Source organism: Sphaeramia orbicularis, chromosome 22, assembly GCF_902148855.1.
Source record: "Sphaeramia orbicularis chromosome 22, fSphaOr1.1, whole genome shotgun sequence".
Classification (NCBI taxonomy): Eukaryota; Metazoa; Chordata; class Actinopteri; order Kurtiformes; family Apogonidae; genus Sphaeramia; species Sphaeramia orbicularis.
In genome coordinates, this window is record NC_043978.1 from 354,625 (window position 1) to 367,157 (window position 12,533).

At 44.6% G+C, this 12,533-nt stretch overlaps 1 protein-coding gene across 1 annotated transcript in view; it reads left to right on the plus strand.

Moving 5' to 3' along the window:
• dnah7 (dynein, axonemal, heavy chain 7) overlaps nt 1-12,533 on the plus strand; it is a 201,946-nt gene that overhangs the window by 134,614 nt on the left and 54,799 nt on the right. Inside the window, exons 46-48 of the mRNA XM_030126944.1 lie at nt 3,672-3,852; nt 8,187-8,372; nt 9,431-9,594. Of these exons, the coding sequence (XP_029982804.1) occupies nt 3,672-3,852; nt 8,187-8,372; nt 9,431-9,594 (531 nt within the window). The remainder of the gene's footprint in view (nt 1-3,671; nt 3,853-8,186; nt 8,373-9,430; nt 9,595-12,533) is intronic.

A 12,533-nucleotide genomic window follows, 5' to 3' on the forward strand; every position in this document is an offset into this window, starting at 1 on the left:
GGAAAATCCTGCATTTGTGGGTTAGTTCTGCCATATTTGCTCATGCAAATGTCATATTAGAGGTTTTGGGGGATGCTACTGTCGTTTATGAAGGTCTCAAATCATGTACAGGTCAAAGTCACATGATTTCAGTCAAGGTCATTTGACATTGAAAAATGGGTAAAATCACAGGTTTTTGTTGATTTCTTTATTGCCTAGTGTTATTTCAAAGATGAAAATGAAAATGTGTTACCTTTCTCTGGAAAAAGAAATCTGGTACCTACTGAACTGAAGAAAAGGGAGGGTACCAGATGGGCAATCTAGGATCAAATGTTCTCCAGTGAAAGCCCTGAGTGCATATCTTTGAAATAAGACTAGGCAATAAAGAAATCAGCAAAACCTGTGATTTGTCCAATTTTCAGTGTCAAATGACCTTGACCTTGTCTAAAATCATATGACCTTGACCTGTACATGATTTGAGACCTTCATAAACGACAGTAGCATCCCCCAAAACTTCTAATATGACATTTGCATGAGCAAATATGGCAGAACTAACCCACAAATGCAGGATTTTACATTGAAAAATGGTTCTGTACTCGGCTGACAGGAACCCTAAAGACGGCGGTGGGGGGGGGGTCTAAAACTTTACAGATTGAGCTGAAATTTTTTTTGGGAGTTACTAATATATAAGAGATTAACTGGTCAAATTAAGAGCTTGATCAGAAAAGAAGTCCCAAAAATGGGACGCCCTACTAAACCACAAGGGATGGACCGTGCTGTATGTTGTCGCTAGCTAAAATTGCTCGAGCAAAATAAATCAATTTCGTATCAATCCGACATTGACAAAGATGAAGACGAAGGGAATTTTATCCATAATGGCAAAGGAAGGAAATCCCAACATCGTGGCGGAGAGCTGGAGGAATCCTTATCCCGAAGGAAAAGGACTCATCTGAGATCAGCCAGTTCCACTGGATCAGCCTCCTAAACGTTGAGGGAAAAATCTTCTTCAACGTGCTTGCACACAGGCTGGCAGGATACCTGCAGAGAAACCACCTAATCAACATGTCAATCCAGAAAGCAGGCATCTCAGGCTTCTCAGGCTGTTTGGAACATGCTAGCCTCATCTGGCATCAGATCAAGGTTGCTAAGAAGGAGGGAACAGATCTTCACGTGGTGTTCCTGGACCTCACCAATGCTCAGTCCCTCACAACTTCCTGTGGACTGCCTTTGAATTCTTCAAGGTCCCAGCAGCTCTCACAAACCTGGTCAAGGCCTACTTCCAGGATGTGCAGCTATGCATTACAACATCAGAGTGCACCACAGCATGGCAACACCTTGAAGTGGGAATCATGGCCGGCTGCACCATCTCCCCACTGGCCTTCACCATGGCCATGGAGGTGATTATTCAAGCATCTCGGTGGGTGGTTGGAGGTCAGCGCATAAGACCTGGCCTGATGCTCCCGCCTGTAAGAGCCTATATGGGTGACCTCACAACACTCACCACAACCAAGTCTTGCACTGTGCGTCTGCTGGGCAAACTCCAAGATAACATCGAGCGGGCGCGCATGAAGATCAAGCCGTGCAAGTCCAGAAGCATCTCCATCGTGAAGGGGAAGCTATCAGATCAACGCTTCCACATTGGCGACGAGCCTATCCCAACAGTCTCTGAGAAGCCTGTCAAGAGCCTTGGACGATGGTATGATGCCACCCTCAAGGACTCAGAGCAAATAGATCAGCTCAGGAAGGATGTAACCAGCAGCCTTCAGAACATCGACTACCCGGCAGGCTGAAGCTCTGGTGCATGCAGTTTGGGCTCCTTCCACGCCTCATGTGGCCACTAACCCTATATGAAGTTCCACTCTAAAAGATGGAGAAGATGGAGAGACTGGTCAGCTCATATGTAAGGAAGTGGCTTGGACTTCCCAGGTGCCTTAGTAGCACTGGGCTCTACAGAAAAGGAGTCTTGGAGTTTCCCATTTCCAGTCTAACAGAGAAGTTCAAGTGTGCCAAGGTGAGGCTGGAGATGACACTGTCGGACTCAAACGATCCTTTGGTAGCCCAAGTTACCCCCATCCTGGCCACTGGGAGGAAGTGGACCTCAGCAGAAGCAACTGAGCAGGCAATGGTCACACTCAGGCACAGGGACACTGTGGGACGTGTGCAGCAAGGGAGGAGTGGTCTTGGCAGTGGAGACAGCACACCAGTCTGGAACAAGGCTACTGCACCCCAGAGGTGCAAACTGGTCGTTCAGGAGGTGCACCGACAAGAAGAGGCAGGAAGGTGCTCAAGGGCGGTGGCTCAGGCAAAGCAAGGGCAATGGATGACTTGGGAGGGAGTGGAGAAGAGGAAGATCTCCTGGCAGGAGCTCTGGGAGTCCGAGGCATTCAGGGCAAGCTTCACCATCAAGGCTGCCTGTGATGTGCTACCGTCGCCCATGAATCTGAGCCAGTGGTACGGAGAAGACCCCACATTTTCCCTCTGCCCATCTCCAGCCACACTCAAGCACATCCTGGTGGGCTGCAGGACCAGCCTTACTCAAGGCCGTTACACCTGGCGGCACAACCAGGCACTACAATGTCTCGCAGCTGTGCTGGAAAACCAACGGACGAGAGTCAATGCCCTCCCGCCCCCAGCAGCTCGCTGGCCAACAACAACCTTTGTCCGGGAGGGCATGAGCCAAGCCAGTCTTGTTGACCCAAGTCCAGGGGCTGGGAGGCTTGGTGGGGCACGCGACTGGAAGCTAAGAGCAGACACAGGCCAGAAGCTCTGCTTCCCAGTGGAAGTCACATCAACCAACCTGAGGCCAGACCTCGTGCTGTGGTCGGCGTCCCTCAAGCTTGTTTACATCATTGAGCTCACGGTCCCCTGGGAGAGGGCTGTGGAGGAGGCCTATGAGCGCAAGAAACTGAGGTATGCTGACTTTGCAGCTAATATACACCAGCAAGGCTGGAGTGCGAAAGTCCGCCCCATAGAAGTAGGCTGCAGAAGGTTTGTGGCTGCCTCAACATCCAGACTGCTTTGGGAGTTGGGAGTGCGAGGGAGGGCTCACCGGCAGGCGGTTGAAGACCTCTGGAGGGCGGTAGAGAAGGGGAATCAGTGGGTGTGGTGGAAGAGGAAAGACTCAACGTGGGCAGTCAAGTGAGTGGTGGCACCTAGGGGGTGAGCCCAGGACACTGGGTCTCACTGCTGAACCCTCTGGAGGTGTCGTGAGCCCAGTCAGGGAAACACCGATGAAGGAGGGAGCCCACTTGATGACCCGAAGGGTGCCACCACTCACAGTACCAGCCAAAGTCTCATGTATGCAAGATTGGGATCAAAACATGTAGTCCTACAAAACTGACCATAATTTTTAGACGTTTTAGTTAGTTTTGTAAACACACAAAACAGTTTCAGTTAGTTATTGTTCTTTTGTTTTAATTATAGTTTTTATTTATTTCAGTTAACAAAAATATTTTTTCAATTCTAGTTTTTGTCATTTCGTTAGTTTTCGTTAACGATAATAACCTTGGTCTATATGTCAGCCCTGTTATGAACTGGTGACTTATCCTGGGGGATGGGCTGGGATAGGCTCCACCCCCCTGGAGGACTGAGCTGTTTGGAAAATGAATGAATGAATGAATGAAGCTCCTACTCAATGTGGTGTGTGTGTGTGTGTGTGTGTGTGTGTGTGTGTGTGTATGTGTGTTCTTCAGAGTGGCTAAGGTGGTGGCTCCTAAAAAGGAGAAGCTGTCGAAGGCTGAGGAGGAGCTGGAGGTGGCCATGGAAGGCCTGAAGAAAAAACAGGCTGCACTCCGAGAAGTTCAAGAGAAATTTGCAAAACTTCAGAAGACTTTGGAAGCAAATAAGAACAAAAAGACTGAACTGGAGAACCAGGTGTGTGCCAACACCAGTGTACACTTGGGTTATTAGTTCAGTTTTTTTCAAGGTCTCAAAACCTCAGATGCATTAGTGAATAAGCATTGATATCCACATGTGTAGGAAGTTAGGGGTTTAACACCATATATGAATAAAAATATTCATCTGTAGTGCCTTAAGGGCCTGGTTTACTAAAATCGGAAATAATGGGCAGATTTTCTTGCTCACACTAAAAATGCATATGCTATTGATTTGCGTGTCACAGGTGATTAACTCAGATAGTCTGCACAAATGACAACAGGCCAAAGTCTTGCAGACCACCATATTTAAATGAGGGTTTAGCGTGTGCTACTGGTCGTCGTCATGGAGACGGTGGGCTGTATAAACTGTTGTGGGATACACCAGCACTAAGGGAACAGTGACTGGAATGAACCAGACGATAAATGAACCATAGAAGGAATATAGTTTGAGAAGGGACTGGGACTGGGACTGGGACTGGGACTGGGACTGGGACTGGACCCAGAACAGCCACCACTTCAGCTAGAGCAGGGCTGTCACGGTCATTTTAGTTCAGTTCCACATTCAGCTAAATCTGATCTGCAGTTGGCCGAACCAGTGAAATAATAACAGAATAATATAGAAATAATGTCAACTCCAAACTTTTCTCTGTTTTAGAGTGAAAAAAATAAATTTACATTATGAAAATGTTTCCATCTACAAACTATCCTTTCAAACAATGTGAATGACATGAACAAACTGAAAAAACAAGTGTATTTTGAACACTATTCTGCCTCAGTTTATCATTTACACATGTACATTAGAACTTACAGATCACAGTGGATCTACAAACACACAAAACATTTAATAACAGACAGAATGTTGGTAAAGTTGTACTTACTTCTCTTTAGACATTTCAGGTTCATATTTGTTCAGGTTATTCACATTTTTTTTGTGAAATTATACTTTGTTTTAGTGTAAATACTTGAAAATATTCATATTTACAAAGAGAAAAATTTGGAGTTGTCATTATTTATGTTATTATGACAGTATTTTACCAATGTGACCCACTTGCGATTGAATTGGTCTGAATGTGGAACCTGAACTAAAAGGATTGTTCATATCTTCAGTGTAATTTCTGCATTTCACAAATTCATCGTACGGGCCAGATTGGACCCTGTGGTGGGCCAGATTTGGCCCCCGGGCCGCATGTTTGACACCTGTGTGTGAAAGGCTAAGTACAAAGGCTGAACCCAAAAGCAAGACCACAAAAATCCCGTAAGGTTTAGTGTTTTTATTAAACACTTTAACAAGTGAACAAATACAACACAGAGAGAATGTTATTTCTGTGAAGTCACTGAGTCCGGGGAAAAACGTCTGGGCTTCGGGTGGAAATGGCTGACGACCAGCAAGGTCGAGCCGGGGAAACCCCAACGGAACCCCAACTCGGAGCAAACAGAGGGAGGTCAAAACACAAGCCAGGTCATACACAGGGGAGCAAACTAATGGCAACGGTACATGGGGGACAGGCAGAACTCACGGTCAGTAATCCAGGCAAAAGGTCGAAGCACAGGTAACCGGTGGAGGCTGAGGTATCAAAGGGAGAAGGCAGAGACAGAGTCGGGTACACGAACCAGGTCGGTGACGAGCAGGCAGGATTGGAACAGGCAGATACGGTGGTCGAAGGACGAAAACGGGTCGAAAACAGGCAGACAAACGAACAGGATCCAAAAACGCTGGTGAGTGAGCACAACAAGTTGTAGAACACAAACTGGCAACTAAACAGGGGAAGACTGAGGGTTTAAATACACAGGAGGGCGGGGAAGACAATTGGACACAGGTGGAGATAATCAGGGAGGAGTCAGGTAATCAGGGAAAAGGTGAACACGATCAGGGAGAGGAAGTAAAGACAACAGACAAGACACATGAGGGAAACTTAACAAAATAAAACAGGAAATGACAAACAGAACAGACAAGACAGACAAAGTCCAGAAGCCGACATGACACTGTGATCTAGAAGTTCTACAGTTGCATTACTGGGCAGTGGTGCAGGATTCATTTTAGAGGTGGGGGGGGGGGGGGTTGGATTGAATGATTGTCAGGTGCACATACTTTAGTCCCACTTTAGTCGAATGTGAGTGTGTATTTTGAATCACAATCATCAGATCAAGTGGAAAAGTGACCTTTACTAGAGTCTGAAATAAGAATGTATGGAACGAACTGCAGCACCCATGAATATGAAGTTGGTCATTTTCAATGGGGGGGGGGGGGGGGGGGGGTGACGGACAACAACTGCAGACAGTTTAAGGTGAAGCTGTTCCAGTTCAACAGGTCAAACCTGCTTTAAGACCAGATAAATACAGACACACAATCAGACACTGAAACCAGTTTCAGGTTTGGTCCATCACATTCTGCACTCTAAATACATTTTTGCATCTACTCCTCCAAATAATTTTGCTCTTTCTGGCAGAAATGCCCTGTAGAGGACAAAACATAAGGACCAGGACAAAGGTGGTAAAATTAGGAAAAATGATAATTTAATAAAGTTAGAAAAAGTTAACACAAGCTCCAAAAAATGCCAATTGACAAAATGAACAAAGATGGACCCAACTGAGGTCAACTAAACCAAACTGTAACAGAACCAAAACTGACCGAACTAGACAAAGAACCAAGGTGGGCTGAAAAAGAAAGGGACGAACCCAAATCAAACACAAGGGGGGGGGGGGGGGGGGGGCATTACACTATGAAATTAAACCAAACCATTAACTTAGTCAAAATAACAGAAAAAAACAATAATCATAACTACACACAAAATGCTAACTGTGTGAAACCAATGTGATTTAAACCAAGAATTTAAACAAGTAAATTAACACAAAGAAACAAACAGTGCCCCCCCCACCGTCTTGTGACATTAGTTCCTTTCTCTGTCTTAAATACTAGCCACGCCCCTTTTTCTGGTCCTTTGTCTGCAACTGAAGAACAATGTGAGTAAATAATTCAAACAGAACTAATATGTGTGCACCCACATTAGAATGTTGAAATAAAATACTGAAACTACACTGTGCGATGTAATCATGAACTGTAACTGAACAAAAACTCATGAAACAAAAACTACTAACACAAGATGGTGGTGGCAAGGGATCCACCACACGCCCATATTTCATATTCCAGTCAAACACACTAAATGGGTTGGACCAGTTCTTTTGTCCATTTGAGACTCAACCCTCGGTGCGTCCTGCTATTAGATCAGTTTTAACGTGTTTTTGCGTGTGCAGTCAAGTTTGTTTTTTACACCCAAACCTTTAGTAAATCAGGCCCTTAGAGAATAATGGACCTTTAGGACAGATAATACGAGGGGCGACTGAAAAGTTTAAAGCCTCCAAAAGATGGTAGGAGGTAGAAGTACTTTATTGCCCTATTTTTCATCATAGTCCTTGTGAGTCCACACACTTCCGCCAGCGGTGACGGAGTGCCTCGATGCCGTTGCAGTAGAAGTCCTTTGGTTGGTCCTCCAGGTAGGAGTTGACGGCATCAGTGACCTCCTCATCAGTGGTGTAGCGTTGTCCAGCCAAATGTTTTTTTGAGATTTGGGAACAGGTGGAAGTGTGACGGGGCTGGGTCTGGTGAATACGGTGGGTGTGGAACAAGTTGGAAGCCACAGTCCTGAATGGTTTCCACTGCAACCACTGATGAATGCGCTGGAGCATCGTCCTGGTGAAATAAGACCCCTTTTGTGCTCATTCCCGGCCTCTTTTTCTTGATATTCTCGTGTAGGTGCTTCAGTAGGTCAGAGCAGTATTGTCCATCGATAGTCCAACCCTTCTGGAGGTAGTCCACCTGTAGAACTCCCACTGAAAACAGAGGCCATGACCTTGCCAGCAGAAGGTACGACCTTTGCCTTCTTTGGGGTTGGTGACATGGGATGTTTCCGTAGTTGTGACTGCTCCTTGGTCTCAGGCTCATGGTGATGGACCCCAGTCTTATCCATAGTCACAAATCGGTCCAAGAAATTGGATGGGTTTGCTTCAAAGAGCGTCAGTGACGATACTCAAGTTTGTCCATTTTTCAGGAAAAACTTGATACAGAAAGTTCAGGGAGCTGGAAAACAGGAAAAAAGATTACTATGACCAAGAAATTTAGTGGATAGGATTAAGATATGGGAAAGATTTCATGGACCAAATTTGGTCTTCATATCTGAATCCTTTCCATGTTCGGCTCAAACCTTTTCAGTCGTCCCTCGTAGGTTCATTGACTTGTACAGCTGCTCACGAATCCCAAACTGGATAACGGTGCCTGAACCTGTGAATCTGATGTTTAGGACCACAGTGCCAGCCTGTTGTGTGTGTGTCCTCCAGGTGAGTCAGTGCAGTCAGAAGCTGGGCCGAGCGGAGCAGCTGATTGGAGGACTGGGAGGAGAGAAGACCCGCTGGAGTCACATGGCCTTTGACCTGGGACAGCTGTACCACAACCTGACCGGGGACATGCTCATCTCAGCGGGGGTTGTAGCATACCTGGGAGCCTTCACCCCCAGTTACAGGCAGGTAAGGTCACCTCTGGACAGGGGGGTGGGGGGTGGAGGGGGGGTCCGGCTATGGAACAGTCTGGGGACTCAACTAAAGCAATACTCCAATAATAGACAGCAACTTAAATTCAGATATAAGGAAATAATAATAATGGATTGGATTTATATAGCGCCTTTCTAGACACCCAAAGCGCTTTACATTATTGACCCATTATTCATTCGCTCTCACATTCACACTCTGGTGGTGGTAAACTACATCTGTATCCACAGCTGCCCTGGGGCAGACTGACAGCAGCGTGGCTGCCAATTTGCACCTATGGCCCCTCCAACCACCACCCAACATTCATACACAAGTGTGAGTGGCACTGGAGGCAAGGAGGGTGAAGTGTCTTGCTCAAGGACACAACAGACTGACTAGGACAAAGCGGGATTCGAACCGCCAACCCTTCAGTTATTGGACAACCCGCTGTACCACCTGAGCCAAAGCTGCACCTGTCTGAAAGCATCATAGAGATGAAGGTGCGGTGGCCCAGAGGGGCAACAGCCCAAAAAATGACCCACTATAAGAAAAAAAAGAGAACAGCCCAAAAAATGACCCACTATAAGAAAAAAAAGAGAACAGCCCAAAAAATGACCCACTATAAGAAAAAAAAGAGAACAGCCCAAAAAATGACCCACTATAAGAAAAAAAAGAGAACAGCCCAAAAAATGACCCACTATAAGAAAAAAAAGAGAACAGCCCAAAAAATTATCCACTATACGAAAAAAAAGAGAACAGCTCAAAAAATTATCCACTATAACAAAAAAAACAGAACAGCTCAAAAAATTATCCACTATCCAAAAAGTTATCCACTACATGGAAAAAAAGAACAGCCCAAAAAATTAGCCACTATAAGAAAAACAGAGAACAGCCCAAAAAATTATCCACAGGCCTAAAAAATGGGCCAGTGGATAATTTGTCCAGTGTTTGTCAGGACAGTTCGTACAGTGTCAGGACAGTTCGTACAGTGTCAGGACAGTTCGTACAGTGTCAGGATAGTTGGTCCAGTGTTTGTCAGTAAATGTGTTTGTGTTCAGGATCAGATAAAGGAGTGGACGGATCTGTGTCAGACCAGAAGGATCCCCTGTTCTCCAAACATGTCTCTGATGAACTCTCTGGGTGATCCAGTAAAGATCCGTGCGTGGACCATCGCTGGATTACCCTCCGACAGCTTTTCTCTGGACAACGGCATCATCATTTCGTGAGTATTTTTATTTTGAAAAAATGAGAAAATCCAACGACTGTCAGATGCATAAATGTAAAGCCTCAGTATTTTTATGCTACCTGCTAACCTTTGAGTGGATTCAAATTCCAGGACTTTTTTGTTCTTTATTCACAATTTTTGCAGAAAAACACACACATAATGTCATGTGATGTCACAGTTCTTCATCATATTCCATCTGTTAATAGAATAATGTTATTATTGACTACATCGTACTTTGGATCCTGCTCTTCTTCCGTCTTCTTGTTGTTGCTGTTTTGACCAAGGCTCTAATAGTTTTGGGTTTTTCATTCTAGTTTAGTTTTATTTAGTTTGGACTTTTTTTTTCTGTAGTTCAATTCATTTTAATTAGTTTTTGGAGCAGGTTTGATAGTTTTTATTAGTTTTCTTTTTTTTTCTAAATGCTTAGTTTTAGTTTAGTTTTAGCATTAATTTTAGTTCAGTGGTCTCTTTTCTCTTCTTCTCTGTGGTCGTATTCAAATCAATCCCAGACAGGACTCTGCTGCTTTAGTCTCCATGTTTCCAGGTAGAGTGGGGACCAGAAGACGACTGGAAACCACAAGTGAACACAAGTGACGGACCAAAAAGTGTCGTATGGTGCCACTAGCTAAAATTGCTAGAGGGAAATAAATCGATTTCATATCAATCTGACATTGACAAAGATGAAAACGAAGGGAATTTTATCCATAATTTTTATCTGTTTTAGTTAGTTTTGTGAACACACAATACAGTTTCAGTGAGCTGTTTTTTTCATTTAATTATAGTTTTTATTTATTTCAGTTAACGAAAATGTTTTTTCAATTCTAGTTTTGGTCATTTCATTAGTTTTCGTTCAGGATAATAACCTTGGTTTTGACTTGTATCATAGCTCTTCTGCACTAGTCGTATCGTTCATGAATGATCTTTTTTTTTTTTTTTTTTCTGTCGGGCACATAGGCCCAGTCACAGCCCTATAAAGAGAGTTAGGACATGCTTTAATGTCGCATTTCTGGTGATCACATGGTTCATGTCAGCCTGAATAGTTCCAAACAAACTAAGCACTCCCATGTTATTTAAAGGGAGAAACAGCAGTGAATATGGTAAATATAAAATAAGCCCCACCCACCTGTTGTGTCCCTACTGTGTGTCCTGTTGTGTGTGTTCTACTGTGTGTACTGTTGTGTGTGTTCTACTGTGTGTGTTCTACTGTGTGTCCTGTTGTGTGTGTTCTACTGTGTGTCCTGTTGTGTGTGTTCTACTGTGTGTACTGTTGTGTGTTCTACTGTGTGTCCTGTTGTGTGTGTTCTACTGTGTGTCCTGTTGTGTGTGTTCTACTGTGTGTCCTGTTGTGTGTGTTCTACTGTGTGTCCTGTTGTGTGTGTTCTACTGTGTGTCCTGTTGTGTGTTCTACTGTGTGTCCTGTTGTGTGTTCTACTGTGTGTCCTGTTGTGTGTGTTCTACTGTGTGTCCTGTTGTGTGTGTTCTACTGTGTGTCCTGTTGTGTGTGTTCTACTGTGTGTCCTGTTGTGTGTGTTCTACTGTGTGTCCTGTTGTGTGTTCTACTGTGTGTCCTGTTGTGTGTGTTCTAGTGTGTGTACTGTTGTGTGTGTTCTACTGTGTGTACTGTTGTGTGTTCTACTGTGTGTCCTGTTGTGTGTGTTCTACTGTGTGTCCTGTTGTGTGTTCTACTGTGTGTCCTGTTGTGTGTGTTCTACTGTGTGTCCTGTTGTGTGTTCTACTGTGTGTCCTGTTGTGTGTTCTACTGTGTGTCCTGTTGTGTGTGTTCTACTGTGTGTCCTGTTGTGTGTTCTACTGTGTGTCCTGTTGTGTGTGTTCTACTGTGTGTCCTGTTGTGTGTGTTCTACTGTGTGTCCTGTTGTGTGTGTTCTACTGTGTGTCCTGTTGTGTGTTCTACTGTGTGTCCTGTTGTGTGTGTTCTACTGTGTGTCCTGTTGTGTGTGTTCTACTGTGTGTCCTGTTGTGTGTTCTACTGTGTGTCCTGTTGTGTGTGTTCTACTGTGTGTCCTGTTGTGTGTGTTCTACTGTGTGTACTGTTGTGTGTTCTACTGTGTGTCCTGTTGTGTGTGTTCTACTGTGTGTCCTGTTGTGTGTGTTCTACTGTGTGTACTGTTGTGTGTTCTACTGTGTGTCCTGTTGTGTGTGTTCTACTGTGTGTACTGTTGTGTGTTCTACTGTGTGTCCTGTTGTGTGTGTTCTACTGTGTGTACTGTTGTGTGTTCTACTGTGTGTCCTGTTGTGTGTGTTCTACTGTGTGTACTGTTGTGTGTGTTCTACTGTGTGTACTGTTGTGTGTGTTCTACTGTGTGTACTGTTGTGTGTTCTACTGTGTGTCCTGTTGTGTGTGTTCTACTGTGTGTACTGTTGTGTGTTCTACTGTGTGTCCTGTTGTGTGTGTTCTACTGTGTGTCCTGTTGTGTGTGTTCTACTGTGTGTACTGTTGTGTGTTCTACTGTGTGTCCTGTTGTGTGTGTTCTACTGTGTGTACTGTTGTGTGTGTTCTACTGTGTGTACTGTTGTGTGTTCTACTGTGTGTCCTGTTGTGTGTGTTCTACTGTGTGTACTGTTGTGTGTTCTACTGTGTGTCCTGTCGTGTGTGTTCTACTGTGTGTACTGTTGTGTGTGTTCTACTGTGTGTACTGTTGTGTGTGTTCTACTGTGTGTCCTGTTGTGTGTGTTCTACTGTGTGTACTGTTGTGTGTATGTGTGTGTTCTACTGTGTGTACTGTTGTGTGTGTTCTACTGTGTGTCCTGTTGTGTGTGTTCTACTGTGTGTACTGTTGTGTGTATGTGTGTGTGTGTGTGTTCTACTGTGTGTACTGTTGTGTGTGTTCTACTGTGTGTACTGTTGTGTGTGTTCTACTGTGTGTACTGTTGTGTGTGTTCTACTGTGTGTACTGTTATGTGTGTGTGTGTGTTCT